General features: G+C 52.1%; 1 protein-coding gene across 1 annotated transcript in view; it reads right to left on the minus strand.

Moving 5' to 3' along the window:
• Window positions 1-4731: 4731 nt before the first annotated feature.
• The window catches only part of cadm1a (cell adhesion molecule 1a), a 450797-nt gene continuing 434581 nt past the window's right edge, over window positions 4732-20947 (minus strand). Inside the window, exons 12-13 of the mRNA XM_073029526.1 lie at window positions 11255-11383; window positions 4732-7537 (exon numbers count right to left, since the gene is read on the minus strand). Coding sequence (XP_072885627.1) covers window positions 7419-7537; window positions 11255-11383 — 248 coding nt within the window. The 3' untranslated portion in view covers window positions 4732-7418. The remainder of the gene's footprint in view (window positions 7538-11254; window positions 11384-20947) is intronic.

Consider the following 20947-nt stretch of genomic DNA (forward strand, 5'->3'; position numbering starts at 1 on the left):
ATTACGGTTACCGTGACAATGACCTGCATTCCCTTCCCCTCTGCTGCCCGTGAGGAGTCTGTACATTCTCCCTGTGGCCGCACCCACCACCAAGTGCTCGAGCTACCCCCCCCCCCCCACGCTCCAAAGACATGGGGTTTAGAGTTACTAAGTTGTGGGCACCGGAAGTGTGGGGACGATCGCGGGCTGCCCACCCCTCCCCCATCCTCGGACCGTATAGATTGTTGGCGCAAAACGACGCGTTTCGGTGTTTGTGACAAGTAAGGCTGATCTTCGTCTCTCTCCCGTTGACTGCGTCCACACAGGCAATGCAGATAAGGCCCCCCCGATCAGGCTCACGTGAAGCCATGGGTGGGTCGAGCAGCCGGTGCAGATCACCAGTCCTGGTTACCACTGGGACCACTGATGCCAGGCGGACAATCTCTGAAGAGTATTTATTGATAATGGGCTGGGGCCACCCATTTTGTAAAGACTGCCCAGAGGATGACAATGGCAAATCACTTCTGTACAAAAATCTGCCAAGAACAATCATGGAAAGGCATATAATGAATGGACAATTTTTAAAATATTTATTGTTATTACAGTCGGCCCTCCTTATCCGCAGGGGATTGGTTCTGAAACCCCTCGTGGATACCAAAATTCTCGGATGCTCAAGTCCCTTATTCAACCTGTCTCAATGTGGTGGACTTTAGGACCCAGTGGAACCACAAACCTTATTTAACCTGTCTCAGTGCGGTGGGCATTAGGACCCGGCAGAACCCCGGACCTTATTTAACCTGTCTCAGTGCGGTGGACATTAGGACCCGGCGGAACTCCGGACCTTATTTAACCCGGCTCAGTGCGGTGGACTTTAGGACCCAATGAAACCCCAGACCTTATTTAACCCGTCTCAGTGCGGTGGACATTAGGACCCAGCGGAACCCCGGACCTTATTTAACCTGTCTCAGTGCGGTGGACATTAGGACCCAGCGGAACCCCAGACCTTATTTAACCTGTCTCAGTGCGGTGGGCATTAGGACCCGGCGGAACCCCGGACCTTATTTAACCTGTCTCAGTGCGGTGGACATTAGGACCCGGCGGAACCCCAGACCTTATTTAACCCATCTCAGTGCGGTGGACTTTAGGACCCAGTGGAACCCCAAACCTTATTTAACCCGTCTCAGTGCGGTGGACTTTAGGACCCAGTGAAACCCCAGACCTTATTTAACCTGTCTCAGTGCGGTGGACATTAGGACCCGGCGGAACCCCAAACCTTATTTAACCTGTCTCAGTGCGGTGGACTTTAGGACCCAGTGAAACCCCAGACCTTATTTAACCTGTCTCAGTGCGGTGGGCATTAGGACCCGGCGGAACCCCGGACCTTATTTAACCTGTCTCAGTGCGGTGGACATTAGGACCCGGCGGAACCCCAGACCTTATTTAACCCATCTCAGTGTGGTGGACTTTAGGACCCAGTGGAACCCCAAACCTTATTTAACCCGTCTCAGTGCGGTGGACTTTAGGACCCAGTGAAACCCCAGACCTTATTTAACCTGTCAGTGTGGTGGACATTAGGACCCGGCGGAACCCCAGACCTTATTTAACCTGTCTCAGTGCGGTGGACATTAGGACCCGGCGGAACCCCAGACCTTATTTAACCTGTCTCAGTGCGGTGGACATTAGGACCCGGCGGAACCCCAGACCTTATTTAACCTGTCTCAGTGCGGTGGACTTTAGGACCCAGTGAAACCCCAGACCTTATTTAACCTGTCTCAGTGCGGTGGACATTAGGACCCAGCGGAACCCCAGACCTTATTTAACCTGTCTCAGTGCGGTGGGCATTAGGACCCGGCGGAACCCCAGACCTTATTTAACCTGTCTCAGTGCGGTGGACTTTAGGACCCAGTGGAACCCCAAACCTTATTTAACCCATCTCAGTGCGGTGGACTTTAGGACCCAGTGAAACCCCAGACCTTATTTAACCTGTCTCAGTGCGGTGGACATTAGGACCCGGCGGAACCCCAGACCTTATTTAACCTGTCTCAGTGCGGTGGACTTTAGGACCCAGTGAAACCCCAGACCTTATTTAACCTGTCTCAGTGCGGTGGGCATTAGGACCCGGCGGAACCCCGGACCTTATTTAACCTGTCTCAGTGCGGTGGACATTAGGACCCGGCGGAACCCCAGACCTTATTTAACCCCTCTCAGTGTGGTGGACTTTAGGACCCAGTGGAACCCCAAACCTTATTTAACCCGTCTCAGTGCGGTGGACTTTAGGACCCAGTGAAACCCCAGACCTTATTTAACCTGTCTCAGTGTGGTGGACATTATGACCCGGCGGAACCCCAGACCTTATTTAACCTGTCTCAGTGCGGTGGACATTAGGACCCGGCGGAACCCCAGACCTTATTTAACCTGTCTCAGTGCGGTGGACATTAGGACCCGGCGGAACCCCAGACCTTATTTAACCTGTCTCAGTGCGGTGGACATTAGGACCCGGCGGAACCCCAGACCTTATTTAACCTGTCTCAGTGCGGTGGACATTAGGACCCGGCGGAACCCCAGACCTTATTTAACCTGTCTCAGTGCGGTGGACATTAGGACCCGGCAGCGCAGCTCTGAATCCGCGGTGTTTCTGTTCACGAAAATAATCACGATTGAAAATAAGATGGAAAGAGGTGAAACGCCATCGGTCATTGGAAAAGCGTTAGGCTACAGTCGGTCAATGATCGGAAAAATTTTAAAGGATAAAGTGAGAAAGGCCCTGCCCCGATGAAAGCCACAATTATTACTAAGCAACGCAGTGGTTTAATTATTGGGTTTTGGGGTTTTGGGTTTTTGATCCTCCACATCAACCCGGCATGGTGGAGAGCGAACTCGGGGGTGATCTGTCCCTGGATCGAAATCGGGAACTTTCATACCCGAGCCCAGTGCTGAAACATACGTTCTTAAGTGTTTTATATGCATAGAAAGGTAAATTGTATACTATATACTAAGACAAAGATTTGACTGACGCTAAATAATACCGGATGTACCTGTTCCAACTTACTGAGTAAGAGAACTTCCGATTTTTTTCGATCCCGATCCACGATAACCCACGCACATCCTCCCGTATACTTTAAATCATCTCTCGATTACTTATAATACCTAATACAATGTAAATGCTATGTAAATAGTTGTTCTACTGCATTGTTTAGGGAATAATGACAAGAAAAAAAGTCTGTACATGCTCGAACAACGAGTGCTGGAAGAGCACTTCTGGGTTTTCGTGATTCGCGGTTGGTTGAATTCGCGCGTGCGGAACTCGCGGATACGGAGGGCCGACTGTATTGCGCTATTGTCTTTTGAGTCGCTTTTTGAGTTGCATCAGATCCAGAATAACAATTGATTTGTTCCCCCTTACCCTTGTGAACCGGAAATGACATCCAAACGATCTTGAATCTCGTTTTAATCTTCTGTCTTTATCGCTCATTTTGTCTTGGTGGGATGTGTTCTGGAGTTAGGGCCTATCGCGAACGTGTAGACTCACCTGCAGCCGGTCTTCACAACTGAAGGAGATAAGCCCCGAACCGACCCTCCCCCAAACCCGGCACTGCTGAGATGATCACTTGTCTCTCACCCCCCCTTCCATTCGATTCGGAGGCTCCAAGGCCCGGACGGGCTCCCGCGACCCTCCCGGCTGGCTGGTGGGATGGGGAATACACCACACCCCACATCTCAGCACCTGCCTCCGAAGGGAGCATCGAAGGTCACCTCTTCTCCGTGACACAGTGCCCTGGAGTCGGCCCACACGTCCACCCCCAAACCAGAGAAAGAGTCTTTGCTCTCACACTGTTTGATAACTGTTAGGATCTAATACACAGTTCTAAACTACTGTACTTGCACTGGGAGTGCTCTGTATTTCATTTAAATACATAATTTGTGACCCAAACTTTATTTTTCAATACATTTTTAAAAAACTATTTCCAGGAAACTTCGGCTAATTGGGGGATTAGGGTGTATTCTGGAGTTGGAGCAGACGTTGACTTCATCAGTTCTCCAGGCCCCTGACCGTGGATTGTGTAGATGGAATTTAAAAGGCAGCCCTGAACAATAGCGCTCCTGGAGTTGACTGCAAACCAGGCCATGCCGATTAACGCTCATCTGGAGCGTGGGCGCGAAGGGAGGAGGCGTGTGAAGGCTACATGTGATTCAAAGGAAGCATTGTAGGATCACTGTCACTGCAGTGCTGTCCTGATGATCTTTAGCGAGTGAAAATGTCGCGTCACGTTGGGGCCGGGGAGACCTCTTCCTCCGAGGGGGTCTCGACGTGACGCCCACTGCTGGTTTTTTGTCGAACAAAACATCTCCCCTTGTCTCTCTGTTCGCTTTCAGTAGCTGATAAGATGTTTTGGAAAGACCCAAGGTGCAAATTCAAACGAGAAGTTGCATTTATTTGCTGATGATGGTGCAGACATTGCCCCGGGACTCTGCCGATTTGCTGGAAGCGCAGCTGCAACCCCCCCTCTGCCCACCCCGCCAACCCACAGCACAGACCTCGGCCCGCATTGGCCGCTGATGCAAAACGGCGCTTTTCACTGTATATGCTTGGCTGGTCATGTGGCAAACGTAGCTAATCTCCCCCCCACCCACCCAACCCCCGACCGCGACCAAGTGAACCCGCTGCGGGGGGGGGGGGGGAATAAAACGGCCGGCGCCAGTCGCCGAGGCAGCGGACGTTTAAAAGAGAAGAAACGACGCCGAGATCAGGAATTCGGAACATTTAACTTTTTTTTTTATTAAGAAGTCAATAACGCTTCAGTAGTTTTTTTTTTCTAGACTTTTTTTTTTCTCCTGTAAAAATGGCATACATGAAATGGTACAAAATAAAACAGAACGGTGTGGAGAACAATGGGAGGTCCTATCAATACACAACAGAGCCCGTGTGCACACAACAAATGAGAGATGCCCGAAGCAAACAGCCGTGGTGCCTAAAGGTTTAGACCTAATATGCATATGGAACACAGCAATAATCTTCAACTTTGTACCCATTTTTTTTTTTTTTAAAAACCAATTTCGCACAATACTCGTTTTTGCACATGACATACCCAATTAGTCGAACTAACTCTATACAAAGTAATACAAATTACAATCGAAACAGTGCACTGCATCGGAGAGGAATTCGACCCAAACCAAAACGGATTCTCACGCAACAACGGAAAGGAACATGTACAACCGAAACTCTTGAATTTGCCACGTTTAGATGCGCGTGTGTTGGTGTGTGTGTGGGTGGGAGGGGACGGTGGGGGGGCACATCCTTTGCAAAGAGCCATTCGGAACGCACATTCCTGAGACACGACAAGTCTGAACTGCTTTTTCGAAAAATGATTAGACCGACTTCAGTAACACTACCACACTGTCGTACAGATCAAAAACCTAAAGCCAAGGGGGAGAGGGGGCGCAAGTTACTCCAAGAGATTTTTAAACAGCGACAAGACACGTTAAACCACTTCTTACTTAAGTCAGAGCGTGACATCACGTTCCCCTCACTACTGTGGTGATCTCTTTTCTTCTCAGGCGGAGTTACCGAGTTTTTTTTTGTTGTCGTCAAGGATCACACGGGCGTGACACCCTCCAGCAACTCCACCTCCGCTCCCTTGGAACTTGCCGAGGAAGCTCGGCGAGCCCGGACTAAGATGGCCACAGCCGCCTCGGGCTCCCAAGGCGCCACGGGGGCACGGCGCGTTCCCGCGCGGGACACACTGTGGGGCTAACTCACTCTCCCCCAGTCCACTCTGAAAGATATGATAGTGTATCGCGCGTTGTAACGATAAATCTCGGGGGGGGGGGGGGGAAATACCCTCGAAAGAAAATTAGCCTAAAACGAACCCTCTTCGGGTAAAAGCTATGTCACTGGGCTGTGTACTGGGTGGAGGGCAGGGGAAGAGATCTTGCCTTGAATCCGGAATCTGCCAAGGCGCCTCGCCCTCCCCCCCCCCCCACACACACCAAACTGCGGAGCGACGGGTCCAGGAGGCAAACGTTCTGTTCCAAACGAGATGCCTTGGCAGAATCTCGCTTCCTCTGCTAAATATATGATTTGGGTGTGGGGGGGAGGGGTGGGTGGGTGGGTGGCGGGGTTTCGGAGGAGGGGTGGGGTATCGAAAAATGCTTATGCCAAACACAAGGTGGTAATATCATTTTTTTTTTTAAGGCAACTTCTTCGCTCTTTAAAGAGGCACTATCCCTTAACAATGGCAGACACAGGACGGATGGGTGATCCAAGCGAGATATACGATTAACTTCCATTAAATACTACAGCCTCCTGTACAGCGTTTTGATCAGTTTTAATTAAACCTTTTAAATAGAATACGAGTAGCGTTTTACAATGACACAAAGACATCCATCACAGCCTTGATTCTCTTCTTTTCTTCTTAAAAAAAAACCACGCGCACTCACACACGCACAGCTGTTTTAAGGGATCTATGCACACACAATCCATGAAAGTTTTAAATATAAACCGTGCAGATGTGAAGAAAGGGATTGTGCCTTTTTAAATCCATGCTGTGTTTAATGAATCCAAATTGAACTGTCCGAATCATCCCCCTCCCCCTCCCCCAAGGCGGCAATGAACACCTTGGGGGGGGGTCAGGGGTTACGAACGGTGCAACAGGGATTGTGAGCGTGGATAATTGTTGTTTCTTTTTTTTGGCAAACCATATTAAGAATAAGGCCAATTGAGAAAGACTGATGAGATCTTTTAAAAACGAGAGCTGTCTGGGAGCAAGCTTTTTAGCTCCTACCGCGGTGACTCGACACTGCCTCTGCATCAAGGAAACGGCGAAAGACCCGCCTTGGCCAGGCACGGAATGCGTTTCGCTGCAGATGCCCGGTCACTTGTGCAAAAAAAAAATAATAATAAAAGAGAGAGAAAAAAAAATAAATGGCCGGACAGTTTGAGGTACCCTACATCGCACCGTCTACAGAAGAGGACGAAATTAGCGTCAGTCTCGCCACACCCGAAATAAAAGGAGGAAAAGAAAAACTCTTCACTTGCAGAAAAGTGCTCGCTCCGCGTCCCTCTGCGGCGAAAATAAAACATCGGACCCCCCCCCCCGCGGCTCGCTACGGGGGGGGGTAGAAAGGGAGGGGAGTTTCTAGCTCCGCCCGGCTTTCCGAACAGCAATCGTTCAACAGGCTGGCATGATGTCTGCAGGGAAAACAAGGCACGGAGATTTCTGCAAATGGGAGGCTCTAAACTAAGTCCAAGACTGGCTAGGGCCGTCGCAGAGGTGTCAAACTGTGGAAGTCGCCCAACTGAACCGTCTGTGTTTCCCACCCGAGGGACCCTCAACCCCAACACCGTACACGACTCGCTCCTGTCCACCATGCCAAAAGAAAAGAAACATCCAACCGGCAAGATGTCAACAGTTGGACACCTCCGACTGGCCGCACTCGGCTTAAATGAAGTACTCCTTCTTCTCGTCGGAGTTGTTCTGCCCGCCCTCCGCGTTGATGATCGCCGTGTCCGCGTCCGCGGCGTCGTCCGCCCCCTTAGCCTCGTGCGTGAAGTACGTGCCTGGAGAGGGAGAGCGAGAGGGAGAGCCGGTGATCGAGCGGAGGAGGGCGGGGGGGGATATGCGGGAGCGCGTCCGGTTTGGGGGGCCAGAGGCCGAGAAGCTCGGCGGTCGGGAGCCCCCACCCGCGGCTCTGCGGACGGAAGGTGCGAGGATGGGCGGAGGGGCCGGGCGGTTCTGGGGAAGCAGAGCGGGCTACCGAAGGACTGAGGCGGGCCGATGGAGAACAGCGTCAGGAAGCGAATGGTCGTCCGCTTCGGGAGAAGGAATGGAAAGGGTAGACTGTTTTTCCAAATGGAGAGAAGACGCACATAAAAAAAAAATTCAACGGAGGTGTACAGGGTCTCTCGGGAGACCTTGTGCAGGCTACCCTAAAGGTTAATTTGCAGACTGACTGTGTTGGTGGTGAGGAAGGCAAATGCCATGTTAACATTCACTTCAGGAGGACTAGACTATAAAAGCAAGGATGTAATGCTGAGGGTTTATAAGGCACTGGTGAGGCCTGGCTTGGAGTATTGTGAGCAGTTCTGGGTCCCTTATCTTAGAAAGGATGTGCTGAAACTGGGAGAGGGTTCAAAGGAGGGTCACGGAAATGATTCCAGGATTGAACGGCTTGGCATGTGAAGAGCGTCCTGGGCCTGTCTTCACTAGAATTCAGAAGAACGAGGGGAGACCCCTCATTGTAACCTATTGAATGGAGAAGAACCCCCCCCCCCCCCATTGCTTTCATTGTAATATGAGGGTCAATTATTTTAGATGCCTTAACCAACTTGGCGTGGCGTTAAGGCATGGGTCTAGTGATCTGAAGGTCGCTAGTTCGAGCCTCAGCGGAGGCAGCCCGTTGTGTTCCTAAGGCATTTAACCACACACTGCTCTGTGACCGAGCTGTATCAGCCCTCGCCCTTCCCTTGGACAACATCGGTGGTGTGGAGAGGAGAGGGGAGACTTGCAGCTCGGGCAACTGCTGCAACCCTGCCCAGGAAACTTCCCAAGGCGCAAATCCATGGTCTCTTGAGATTAACGGATGCCTATTTCTTGAAAACAACTTCAGATTCCTTAAGGTTGTCATAACCAGGGATCATAAGCTCCCACTCCCTGTTAAACGCTCCCACTGGCATGTGTCTCAGACAGCTCTGGCAACCGAGCCCAGCTCCCGGCCTTCACGTGAGGCTCAGCTACTAAACCCGGCAGAACCGTTTCTACTGACGGGAGAAGGGGGTGAAGGCGGGTCACTGGCGCCTCAAAACCAGTCGCTCCGGGCAGACGGGGCTCGTCAGGCCGCGGTCGGCAGCTCATCCGGGAGAAGGAAAACTCTGATCTCAAACCTCCGCTGTACCCCGCTCGCGGGGGAGGCTCCGGGAGTGAACCCCGAGGGGGAAAATCCGGAGCTGGAGTCCCCTGAGGCAGTCCGATGTCGAGTTCGACGCTGACCGGCGACTCCTGGTGCCGAACCGTATCGGTCTCTGCCGTTCCTCTGGGTTCATCGTCTGCACGGGGAGGGGGAGCCTGCTACACGGGCAACAGCTCGCTCTCTCCGTATCGTACTGCCCTGGCTTGTGTGTCTAGACAGCTCGGGCACAACATCCACGGTCGACATGGAACAAAGGAGAGCCTTCAAAATAACTTAGAGGACTGGACATCACAATTTCCACAGACTCGTAGTATAGAATTATAATATGTTCTGATGAACTGCTGGCCTAACCTGAAACTGACCATGAACATAATTGTCTTTTTCAGGACCTGCTGAGTTCCTCCTGCATTGTGTGTGTGTGTGTGTGTGTGTGTGTGTGTTAGTGTGTGTGTGCGTGAGTGTGTTAGTGTGTGTGTGTGTTAGTGTGTGTGGTGTGAGTGTGTGTGTGTGTGTGGTGTGTGTGTGTGTGCGTGAGTGTGTGTGTGTGTGTGTGTGTGTGTGTGTGTGTTAGTGTGTGTGTGTTAGTGTGTGTGTGAGTGTGTGTGTGTGTGTGTGTGTGTGTGTGTGTTAGTGTGTGTGTGCGTGTGTGTGTGTGTGTGTGTGTGTGTGTGTGTGTTAGTGTGTGTGTGTGTTAGTGTGTGTGTGCGTGAGTGTATGTGTGTGTATGCGTGTATGTGTATGTGTGTGTGTTAGTGTGTGTGTGTGTGTGACTGTGTGTGTGCTAGAGTGTGTGTGTGTGTGTGTGTGTGTGTGTGTTAGTGTGTGTGTGTGACTGTGTGTGTGTTAGAGTGTGTGTGTTAGTGTGTGTGTGTGTGTGTGTGTTAGTGTGTGTGTGTGTATGTGTATGTGTGTGTTAGTGTGTGTGTGTGGACTGTGTGTGTGTTAGAGTGTGTGTGTTAGTGTGTGTGTGTATGTGTGTGGTGTGTGTGTGTGTGGTGTGTGTGTGTGTGTGTATACACTCAACAATTCAGGAACAGCTTCTTCCCCTCCACCATCAGGGAGGAGGTGCAAGAGCCTGAAGACACACACTCAGCGATTCAAGGACAGCTTCTTCCCCTCCACCATCAGGGAGGAGGTGCAGGAGCCTGAAGACACACACTCAGCGATTCAGGAACAGCTTCTTCCCCTCCGCCATTAGGGAGGAGGTGCAGGAGCCTGAAGACACACACTCAGCGATTCAGGAACAGCTTCTTCCCCTCCGCCATCAGGGAGAGGTACAGGAGCCTGAAGACACACACTCAGCGATTCAGGAACAGCTTCTTCCCCTCCGCCATCAGGGAGGAGGTACAGGAGCCTGAAGACACACACTCAGCGGTTCAGGAACAGCTTCTTCCCCTCCGCCATCAGGAGGAGGTACAGGAGCCTGAAGACACACACTCAGCGATTCAGGAACAGCTTCTCCCCTCCGCCATCAGGGAGGAGGTGCAGGAGCCTGAAGACACACACTCAGCGATTCAGGAACAGCTTCTTCCCCTCCGCCATCAGGGAGGAGGTACAGGAGCCTGAAGGCTCACACTCAGCGATTCAGGAACAGCTTCTTCCCCTCCGCCATCAGGGAGGAGGTGCAGGAGCCTGAAGACACACACTCAGCGATTCAGGAACAGCTTCTTCCCCTCCGCCATCAGGGAGGAGGTACAGGAGCCTGAAGGCTCACACTCAGCGATTCAGGAACAGCTTCTTCCCCTCCGCCATCAGGGAGGAGGTACAGGAGCCTGAAGACACACACTCAGCGATTCAGGAACAGTTTCTTCCACTCCGCCATCTATCTATATATATATATATATATATATTTATGAAAAAACAGGCAACCGTTAGTCTCAAGAGACCATGGATTTGCACGTTGACAGGGTTGTGTGGAAGACTGGCAGTTGCCCAAGCTGCAAGTCTCCCCGCTCCACGCCACCGATGTTGTCCAAGGGAAGGGCACTAGGACCCATACAGCTTGGCACCGGGGTCATCGCAGAGCAATGTGTGGTTAAGTGCCTCGCTCAAGGACACACACGCAGCCTCAGCCAAGGCTCGAACCAGTGACCTTCAGATCACTATACCGACGCCTTAACTACTTCGCCACACGCCAACAACAGATTTATAGAGATAGAGATATAGATACTTACCGCAGTAATTCAGTTTTTTTCTATATTATCATGTATTTCATTGAACAGCTGCCGCAAAGTTAGCAAGTTTCACCATACACGCCGGTGACATCTAACCTGATTCAGATAGGAAACCTGATGCCGACGGAGGGGGGCGGAGTGGAATCGGGCGCCGGGACGGGGTCCGTTGACGCGGCTCGCCCTCGGTCACTCACCTTTGTGTCTGGCGAAGTATCGTCCAAGGACGATGAGCAGGCACAGGATGGCGAACACGACAACAGCCACCACTCCCCCGATGACGGCATGGTCGACCGATCCCGCGACCTCGGTGCCCGCTCTCGAGTCTGTCGGAAAAAATGAAGTAGCAAACCTTAGCTGGAGAGGCTTTATACTCTAACCGGCTGGGCAGGAATTTACAGCAATCGCTAATCCCTTAAGAATAAAGAAATCCATTTTGTACATCTACCTGTACTCACATCTTTGTACAGAGACGCAGTGGGGAGCATCCTACCAAACTGCAGCACTGCACGGTACGGAGACTGTACTGTGGCTCGACTGACAGAAAACTACACAATGCACGACCGACACCGGCCCACTTGTCATCGAGGACGCACCTACAGAAAGGTGCCGGAAAAGGGCCAGTGACAACCCACCCACCCTGCTCATGGACTGTCTGTCCCACTCCCGTCGGGGAGGGGGCTACGTAGCATCCACACCAGGGGCGTGAAGGATCCCACCCACCCTGCTCACAGGACTGTCTGTCCCACTCCCATCGGGGAGGGGGCTACGTAGCATCCACACCAGGACCCACCAGACTCAAAAACAGTGACTTTCCCCAAGCAGTGAGTCAGATCAACACCTCCAACCACTTACAAACCCCTCCACACCCCCAACCACCCACTGACCCACCCCTCCACACCCCCAATCACCCACTGACCCACCCCTCCACACCCCCAACCACCCACTGACCAACCCCTCCACACCCACCCGACCACCCACTGACCCGCCCCTCCACACCCCCAACCACCCACTGACCACCCCTCCACACCCCCAACCACCCACTGACCCACCCCTCCACACTCCCAACCACCCACTGACCCACTCCTCCACACCCCCAACCACCCACTGACCCACCCCTCCACACCCCCAATCACCCACTGACCCACCCCTCCATACCCCCAACCACCCACTGACCCACCCCTCCACACCCCCAATCACCCACTGACCCACACCCCCAACCACCCACTGACCCACCCCTCCACACCCCCAACCACCCACTGACCCACCCCTCCACACCCCCAACCACCACTACTTTATCATTTCCTGTCAGAGTCACCTTCTGTACGGACACTCCTGTGCCCAGAGTCACTTTATGGACAGACAATCAATCTGTGTGTGTAAGCGATCTTGTGTATTTATACAAACGTTTGTATTTATTGTGTTTTTTCTATTATTGTGTTCTTTATCTCCTTGTGTTTTTTTTTATGCTGCATCAGATCTGGAGTAACAATTATTTTGTCCTCCTTTACGCTTGAGTACAGGAAATGACATTAAACATTCTTGAATCCAAAATTCAAGAAGTGTGGTCCAAAATCGTCCGCACATGTGAGAGAGAGAGCGAGCGACAGAGAGCTAGAGAGAGAGCGCAAGAGAGAGAGGGAGAGAGAGGGAGAGAGAGAGAGAGAGAGAGCGACTGAGAGAGATAGAGAGAGCGCAAGAGAGAGAGGGAGAGAGAGGGAGAGTGAGAAAGAGGGAGAGAGAGAGTGCAAAGTGCGAGAGAGAGATGGAGGGAAAGAGAGAGAGGGAGAGAGAGAGAGGGGGAGAGAGAGAGACAGAGAGGGAGAGAGAGAGAGGGGGAGAGGAGGAGAGAGAGAGAGAGAGGGAGAGAGAGGGAGAGAGAGAGAGAGAGGGGGAGAGGGAGAGAGAGAGAGAGAGAGAGAGAGAGAGAGAGAGAGAGAGAGAGAGGCCATGCATTTAACCGTCTGGCATCTGTCACTAGTTCTCCACAAGGACTGCAACCTCGTGGTTGGGTGGTTGGGTCTGGAGGCTCACCTGCCTCGGAGAGCTGTGCACTTTGACTCTTGGCAGGGTCACCCATGCCAAACAGGTCAAAGGGTAGAGGTCAGACTGAGAGTTGGTCCTGACCGGTCAAACAGCAAGGAGGAACCCTTCTCTATCTGAGTGTGACGGTATTCCCGAGTCCTCACCCGGGACTCGTAAGACTGACAGTGGTGAATACTGGCACAAAGAAGACAGCCCTGAACCCTGTGAGAGATGGAGGACCTTCATCACGGCCCTGTGGAATTGGAGGTAAGTGTCTGTCAACCTTGCTCCGAAAGAATGCCTGATCCCACTGTTCACGAACAGAGGGCAGGAAATATGAGTGGAGGCGCCGGGTAGGGTTGAGCGAGGTGCTCGCCCCAGGGCGGCAGAGGGTTTGAACTCAGCTGGAAAGTCCGCCCTCCACTCGAAGTACAAAACTCGACTCAGCAGGTCAGGCAGCATTTAGAGAGAGGGGCAGGGGCACCATTGAGAGCCTCCTGACTGTCCGTATCGCCGCCTGGTAGGGGAAACGGCACCGACCCTGATCGCTGGGCACTGCAGAGAGTGGTACGGACAGCCCAGCGCCTCCGTGGTCGTGAACTTCCCTCCGCTGGGGACACTTACAACAGCAGGTGGGAGATCATCCGAGACACCAGTCACCCCCCTCAACCATAAACCGTTCCAGCTGCTCCCCCTGGCAAACAGTACCGCAGCGTTAAAACCAGGACCGACAGGCTCCGGGACAGCTTCCTTCTACAGGCCGTTAGACTTTTAAATTCACGTGTCTGTACGTCGCGACGGAGTCATAACGCAAAGACTTTTACTCCCTCGCGTTGTGGGACGGACGTAAGATTTAAATAAATTCAAATTAAAATTGGGACGGGAAAGTGAGGTGGAAAAGAAGCCTCCCCCCTCCACCTCCTTATTCTGGCTAATTCCCCCTGCTCCATTCCGGTCCTGATGAAGGGTCTCAGCCCGAAACGTCGACAGATTATTCGGTTCCACCGGTGCGGTCCGACCTCTGTATGAGAGGGTCCCAGGCCCAGCTGGGAAAGGAGGAGGGTCAGTGGCAGGCAGGCAACGACTTCCCCCTAAATGCCGGGAACAACAGAGGATCCAGGGAGCTCATCCCCGGGGGAGGAACGCTGCTCAAAGATACGCCACAACGATGGGACAAAATGGAAGACAGGCCCAGGTGACAGGACGTGCTCCCCTCGCAAAGAGGCGCTGGGGGTCACACAAACCGATGCCAACACATCAGGAACCACAACGCTCGGCAGAACAATAGACACTAGAGTTACCCACACTGAGGTAAACGGACAATTCCCCTACTATCAATATCAGACAACGGACTCGAGATACCCACACCGGACTGAGGTACACGGACAATTCCCCCGACTATCAATATCAGACAACGGACTCGAGATACCCACACCGGACTGAGACACACGGACAATTCCCCCGACTATCAATATCAGACAACGGACTCGAGATACCCACACCGGACTGAGGTACACGGACAATTCCCCGACTATCAATATCAGACAACGGACTCGAGATACCCACACCGGACTGAGATACACGGACAATTCCCCCGACTATCAATATCAGACAACGGACTCGAGATACCCACACCGGACTGAGGTACACGGACAATTCCCCCGACTATCAATATCAGACAACGGACTCGAGATACCCACACCGGACTGAGACACACGGACAATTCCCCCGACTATCAATATCAGACAACGGACTCGAGATACCCACACCGGACTGAGGTACACGGACAATTCCCCCGACTATCAATATCAGACAACGGACTCGAGATACCCACACCGGACTGAGATACACGGACAATTCCCCCGACTATCAATATCAGACAACGGACTCGAGATACCCACACCGGACTGAGACACACGGACAATTCCCCCGACTATCAATATCAGACAACGGACTCGAGATACCCACACCGGACTGAGGTACACGGACAATTCCCCCGACTATCAATATCAGACAACGGACTCGAGATACCCACACCGGACTGAGACACACGGACAATTCCCCCGACTATCAATATCAGACAACGGACTCGAGATACCCACACCGGTCTGAGACACACGGACAATTCCCCCGACTATCAATATCAGACAACGGACTCGAGATACCCACACCGGATTGAGACACACGGACAATTCCCCCGACTATCAATATCAGACAACGGACTCGAGATACCCACACCGGACTGAGACACACGGACAATTCCCCCGACTATCAATATCAGACAACAGACTCGAGATACCCACACCGGACTGAGATACACGGACAATTCCCCCGACTATCAATATCAGACAACGGACTCGAGATACCCACACCGGACTGAGACACACGGACAATTCCCCCGACTATCAATATCAGACAACGGACTCGAGATACCCACACCGGATTGAGACACACGGACAATTCCCCCGACTATCAATATCAGACAACGGACTCGAGATACCCACACCGGTCTGAGACACACGGACAATTCCCCCGACTATCAATATCAGACAACGGACTCGAGATACCCACACCGGATTGAGACACACGGACAATTCCCCCGACTATCAATATCAGACAACGGACTCGAGATACCCACACCGGACTGAGACACACGGACAATTCCCCCGACTATCAATATCAGACAACGGACTCGAGATACCCACACCGGACTGAGACACACGGACAATTCCCCCGACTATCAATATCAGACAACGGACTCGAGATACCCACACCGGACTGAGACACACGGACAATTCCCCCGACTATCAATATCAGACAACGGACTCGAGATACCCACACCGGACTGAGACACACGGACAATTCCACCGACTATCAATATCAGACAACGGACTCGAGATACCCACACCGGACTGAGACACACGGACAATTCCACCGACTATCAATATCAGACAACGGACTCGAGATACCCACACCGGACTGAGATACACGGACAATTCCCCCGACTATCAATATCAGACAACGGACTCGAGATACCCACACCGGACTGAGACACACGGACAATTCCCCCGACTATCAATATCAGACAACGGACTCGAGATACCCACACCGGTCTGAGACACACGGACAATTCCCCCGACTATCAATATCAGACAACGGACTCGAGATACCCACACCGGACTGAGACACACGGACAATTCCCCCGACTATCAATATCAGACAACGGACTCGAGATACCCACACCGGATTGAGACACACGGACAATTCCCCCGACTATCAATATCAGACAACGGACTCGAGATACCCACACCGGTCTGAGACACACGGACAATTCCCCCGACTATCAATATCAGACAACGGACTCGAGATACCCACACTGGATTGAGACACACGGACAATTCCCCCGACTATCAATATCAGACAACGGACTAGAGATACCCACACCGGACTGAGACACACGGACAATTCCCCCGACTATCAATATCAGACAACGGACTCGAGATACCCACACCGGACTGAGATACACGGACAATTCCCCCGACTATCAATATCAGACAACGGACTCGAGATACCCACACCGGACTGAGACACACGGACAATTCCACCGACTATCAATATCAGACAACGGACTCGAGATACCCACACCGGACTGAGATACACGGACAATTCCCCCGACTATCAATATCAGACAACGGACTCGAGATACCCACACCGGATTGAGACACACGGACAATTCCCCCGACTATCAATATCAGACAACGGACTCGAGATACCCACATGGGATTGAGACACACGGACAATTCCCCCGACTATCAATATCAGACAACGGACTCGAGATACCCACACCGGACTGAGACACACGGACAATTCCCCCGACTATCAATATCAGACAACGGACTCGAGATACCCACACCGGACTGAGATACACGGACAATTCCCCCGACTATCAATATCAGACAACGGACTCGAGATACCCACACCGGACTGAGACACACGGACAATTCCACCGACTATCAATATCAGACAACGGACTCGAGATACCCACACCGGACTGAGATACACGGACAATTCCCCCGACTATCAATATCAGACAACGGACTCGAGATACCCACACCGGACTGAGACACACGGACAATTCCCCCGACTATCAATATCAGACAACGGACTCGAGATACCCACACCGGACTGAGACACACGGACAATTCCACCGACTATCAATATCAGACAACGGACTCGAGATACCCACACCGGTCTGAGACACACGGACAATTCCCCCCGACTATCAATATCAGACAACGGACTCGAGATACCCACACCGGACTGAGACACACGGACAATTCCCCCGACTATCAATATCAGACAACGGACTCGAGATACCCACACCGGATTGAGACACACGGACAATTCCCCCGACTATCAATATCAGACAACGGACTCGAGATACCCACACCGGACTGAGACACACGGACAATTCCCCCGACTATCAATATCAGACAACGGACTCGAGATACCCACACCGGATTGAGACACACGGACAATTCCCCCAACTATCAATATCAGACAACGGACTCGAGATACCCACACCGGACTGAGACACACGGACAATTCCCCCGACTATCAATATCAGACAACGGACTCGAGATACCCACACCGGACTGAGATACACGGACAATTCCCCCGACTATCAATATCAGACAACGGACTCGAGATACCCACACCGGTCTGAGACACACGGACAATTCCCCGGACTATCAATATCAGACAACGGACTCGAGATACCCACACCGGACTGAGACACACGGACAATTCCCCCGACTATCGATATCAGACAACGGACTCGAGATACCCACACCGGACTGAGACACACGGACAATTCCCCCGACTATCGATATCAGACAACGGACTCGAGATACCCACACCGGACTGAGACACACGGACAATTCCCCCGACTATCGATATCAGACAACGGACTCGAGATACCCACACCGGATTGAGACACACGGACAATTCCCCCGACTATCGATATCAGACAACGGACTCGAGATACCCACACCGGACTGAGATACACGGACAATTCCCCCGACTATCAATATCAGACAACGGACTCGAGATACCCACACCGGACTGAGACACACGGACAATTCCACCGACTATCAATATCAGACAACGGACTCGAGATACCCACACCGGACTGAGACACACGGACAATTCCCCCGACTATCAATATCAGACAACGGACTCGAGATACCCACACCGGACTGAGACACACGGACAATTCCCCCGACTATCAATATCAGTCAATGGACTCGAGATACCCACACCGGACTGAGATACACGGACAATTCCCCCGACTATCAATATCAGACAATGGACTTGAGATACCCACACCGGACTGAGACAGACGGACAATTCCACCGACTATCAATATCAGACAACGGACTCGAGATACCCACACCGGACTGAGATACACGGACAATTCCCCCGACTATCAATATCAGACAACGGACTCGAGATACCCACACCGGACTGAGACACACGGACAATTCCCCCGACTATCAATATCAGACAATGGACTTGAGATACCCACACCGGACTGAGACACACGGACAATTCCCCCGACTATCAATATCAGACAATGGACTCGAGATACCCACACCGGATTGAGACACACGGACAATTCCCCCGACTATCAATATCAGACAATGGACTTGAGATACCCACACCGGACTGAGACACACGGACAATTCCCCCGACTATCAATATCAGACAATGGACTCGAGATACCCACACCGGATTGAGACACACGGACAATTCCCCCGACTATCAATATCAGACAATGGACTTGAGATACCCACACCGGACTGAGATACACGGACAATTCCCCCGACTATCAATATCAGACAACGGACTCGAGATACCCACACCGGACTGAGACACACGGACAATTCCCCCGACTATCAATATCAGACAACGGACTCGAGATACCCACACCGGACTGAGACACACGGACAATTCCCCCGACTATCAATATCAGACAACGGACTCGAGATACCCACACCGGTCTGAGACACACGGACAATTCCCCCGACTATCAATATCAGACAACGGACTCGAGATACCCACACCGGTCTGAGACACACGGACAATTCCCCCGACTATCAATATCAGACAACGGACTTGAGATACCCACACCGGACTGAGGTACATGGGCAGCTTCCTGATCAAGGGCCTTGGCTCGAAACGTTGTCTGTTTACACCCAGGTCCTGATGAAAGGCCTTGGCCTGAAACGTTGACTCTTTACCCTTTTCCATCTGCTCGGGTTACTCGAGCAGTCTGGGCAGGCTGCTCTGGATTTCCAGCATCTGCAGATTTTCTCCTGTTTGAGGTGTTGGAACAGGTCATCGAAAAACCCTGGTCAACAACGGCAGGAAGTGGAGCTCTGTGCGGCCAAAAAAAAGGACAACAGCGTCTCTTCCACCTCAGGCGGCTGAAGGGGATCGGCATGGGCCCCCAAATCCTCAAGACCATCTGCGGGGGCACCATTGAGAGCCTCCTGACCGGGACGGAACCCGGAGGAAGTGCCCACACGTTCCGCAGGAAGAGAACGCCAGACAAAGATTTTCACCGCACCTCCGCGCACGTGACGAAACTAAACCAGCTCCGATTGCAAATGAGACGGGCTGGCTTGAAGCGTAGGAGCCTCGAGTGTGAGGATCGGAGATGGACGTTGATGAAGTACAGCATTAACCAGTTTGATAGTCCGCTGAGGCATGAAGAGAATTTACAATTTGTCAGCCTTTCGCTCAAAGCTGTGTTTGCTCCCGTCCTGCGGGAGTGTTCGAGCAGCTTGGATAATTTCTCACTGCTCGTTTCTCATGTGTGTTCCTCTGAGGGAATTACACTAAGGATCTCATCGCCGGAGAGCTTCAAGACAAACCGAAGGACAGAAAGAATCTCTTCGGTCCCCTGTGCGATTGTCTGCTGATGGTAGGAAACACGCGCGGGAGTTTTTTTTCTCATAAAGCGTAGAAAACCTACAGCACAATACAGGCCCTTCGGCCCACAAAGCTGTGCCGAACATGTCCCTACCTCAGAAATTACCTAGGGTTGCCCATAGCCCTCTATTTTTCTAAACTCCATGTACGTATCCAAGAGTCTCTTAAAAGACCCTATCATTTCTGCCTCCACCACCGTCGCCGGCAGCCCATTCCACGCACTCACCACTCTCTGAGTAAAAAAACTTACCCCTGACATCTCCTCTGTACCTACTCCCCAACACCTTAAACCTGTGTCCTCTCCTGTTAGCCATTTCAGCCCTGGGGAAAAAGCCTCTCATCATCTTGTACACCTCTATCAGGCCACCTCTCATCCTCCTTCGCTCCAAGAAGGAAAGACCGAGTTCACTCAACCTATTCTCATAAGGCATGCTCCCCAATCCAGGTAACATCCTTGTAAATCTCCTCTGCACCCTTTCTGTGGTTTCCACATCCTTCCTGTAGTGAGGCGACAGTACTCCAAGTGGGGTCCGACCAGGGTCCTACATAGCTGCAGGTCAGTGGGACTAGGCACTAAATTCAATCCCACGATTGATGAAGGCCAATACACCGTATGGCGTCTTAACCACAGAGTCAATTTGTGCAGCTGCTTTGAGTGTCCTATGGACTCGGACCCCAAGATCCCTCTGATCCTCCACACTGCCAAGAGTCTTAGCGTTAATACTATATTCTGCCATTGTATTTGACTGACCAAAATGAACCACTTCATCGTTCCTGCAATGTATCTCAGCGGGTCAGGAAGCTTCGGGTTGGGGGGGGGGGGGGGGGGGGGCGGCGGGGGTTAACTGTTGACGTTCCGGATCGAGACC

Source organism: Hemitrygon akajei, chromosome 26, assembly GCF_048418815.1.
Source record: "Hemitrygon akajei chromosome 26, sHemAka1.3, whole genome shotgun sequence".
In the NCBI taxonomy this organism is placed as follows: Eukaryota; Metazoa; Chordata; class Chondrichthyes; order Myliobatiformes; family Dasyatidae; genus Hemitrygon; species Hemitrygon akajei.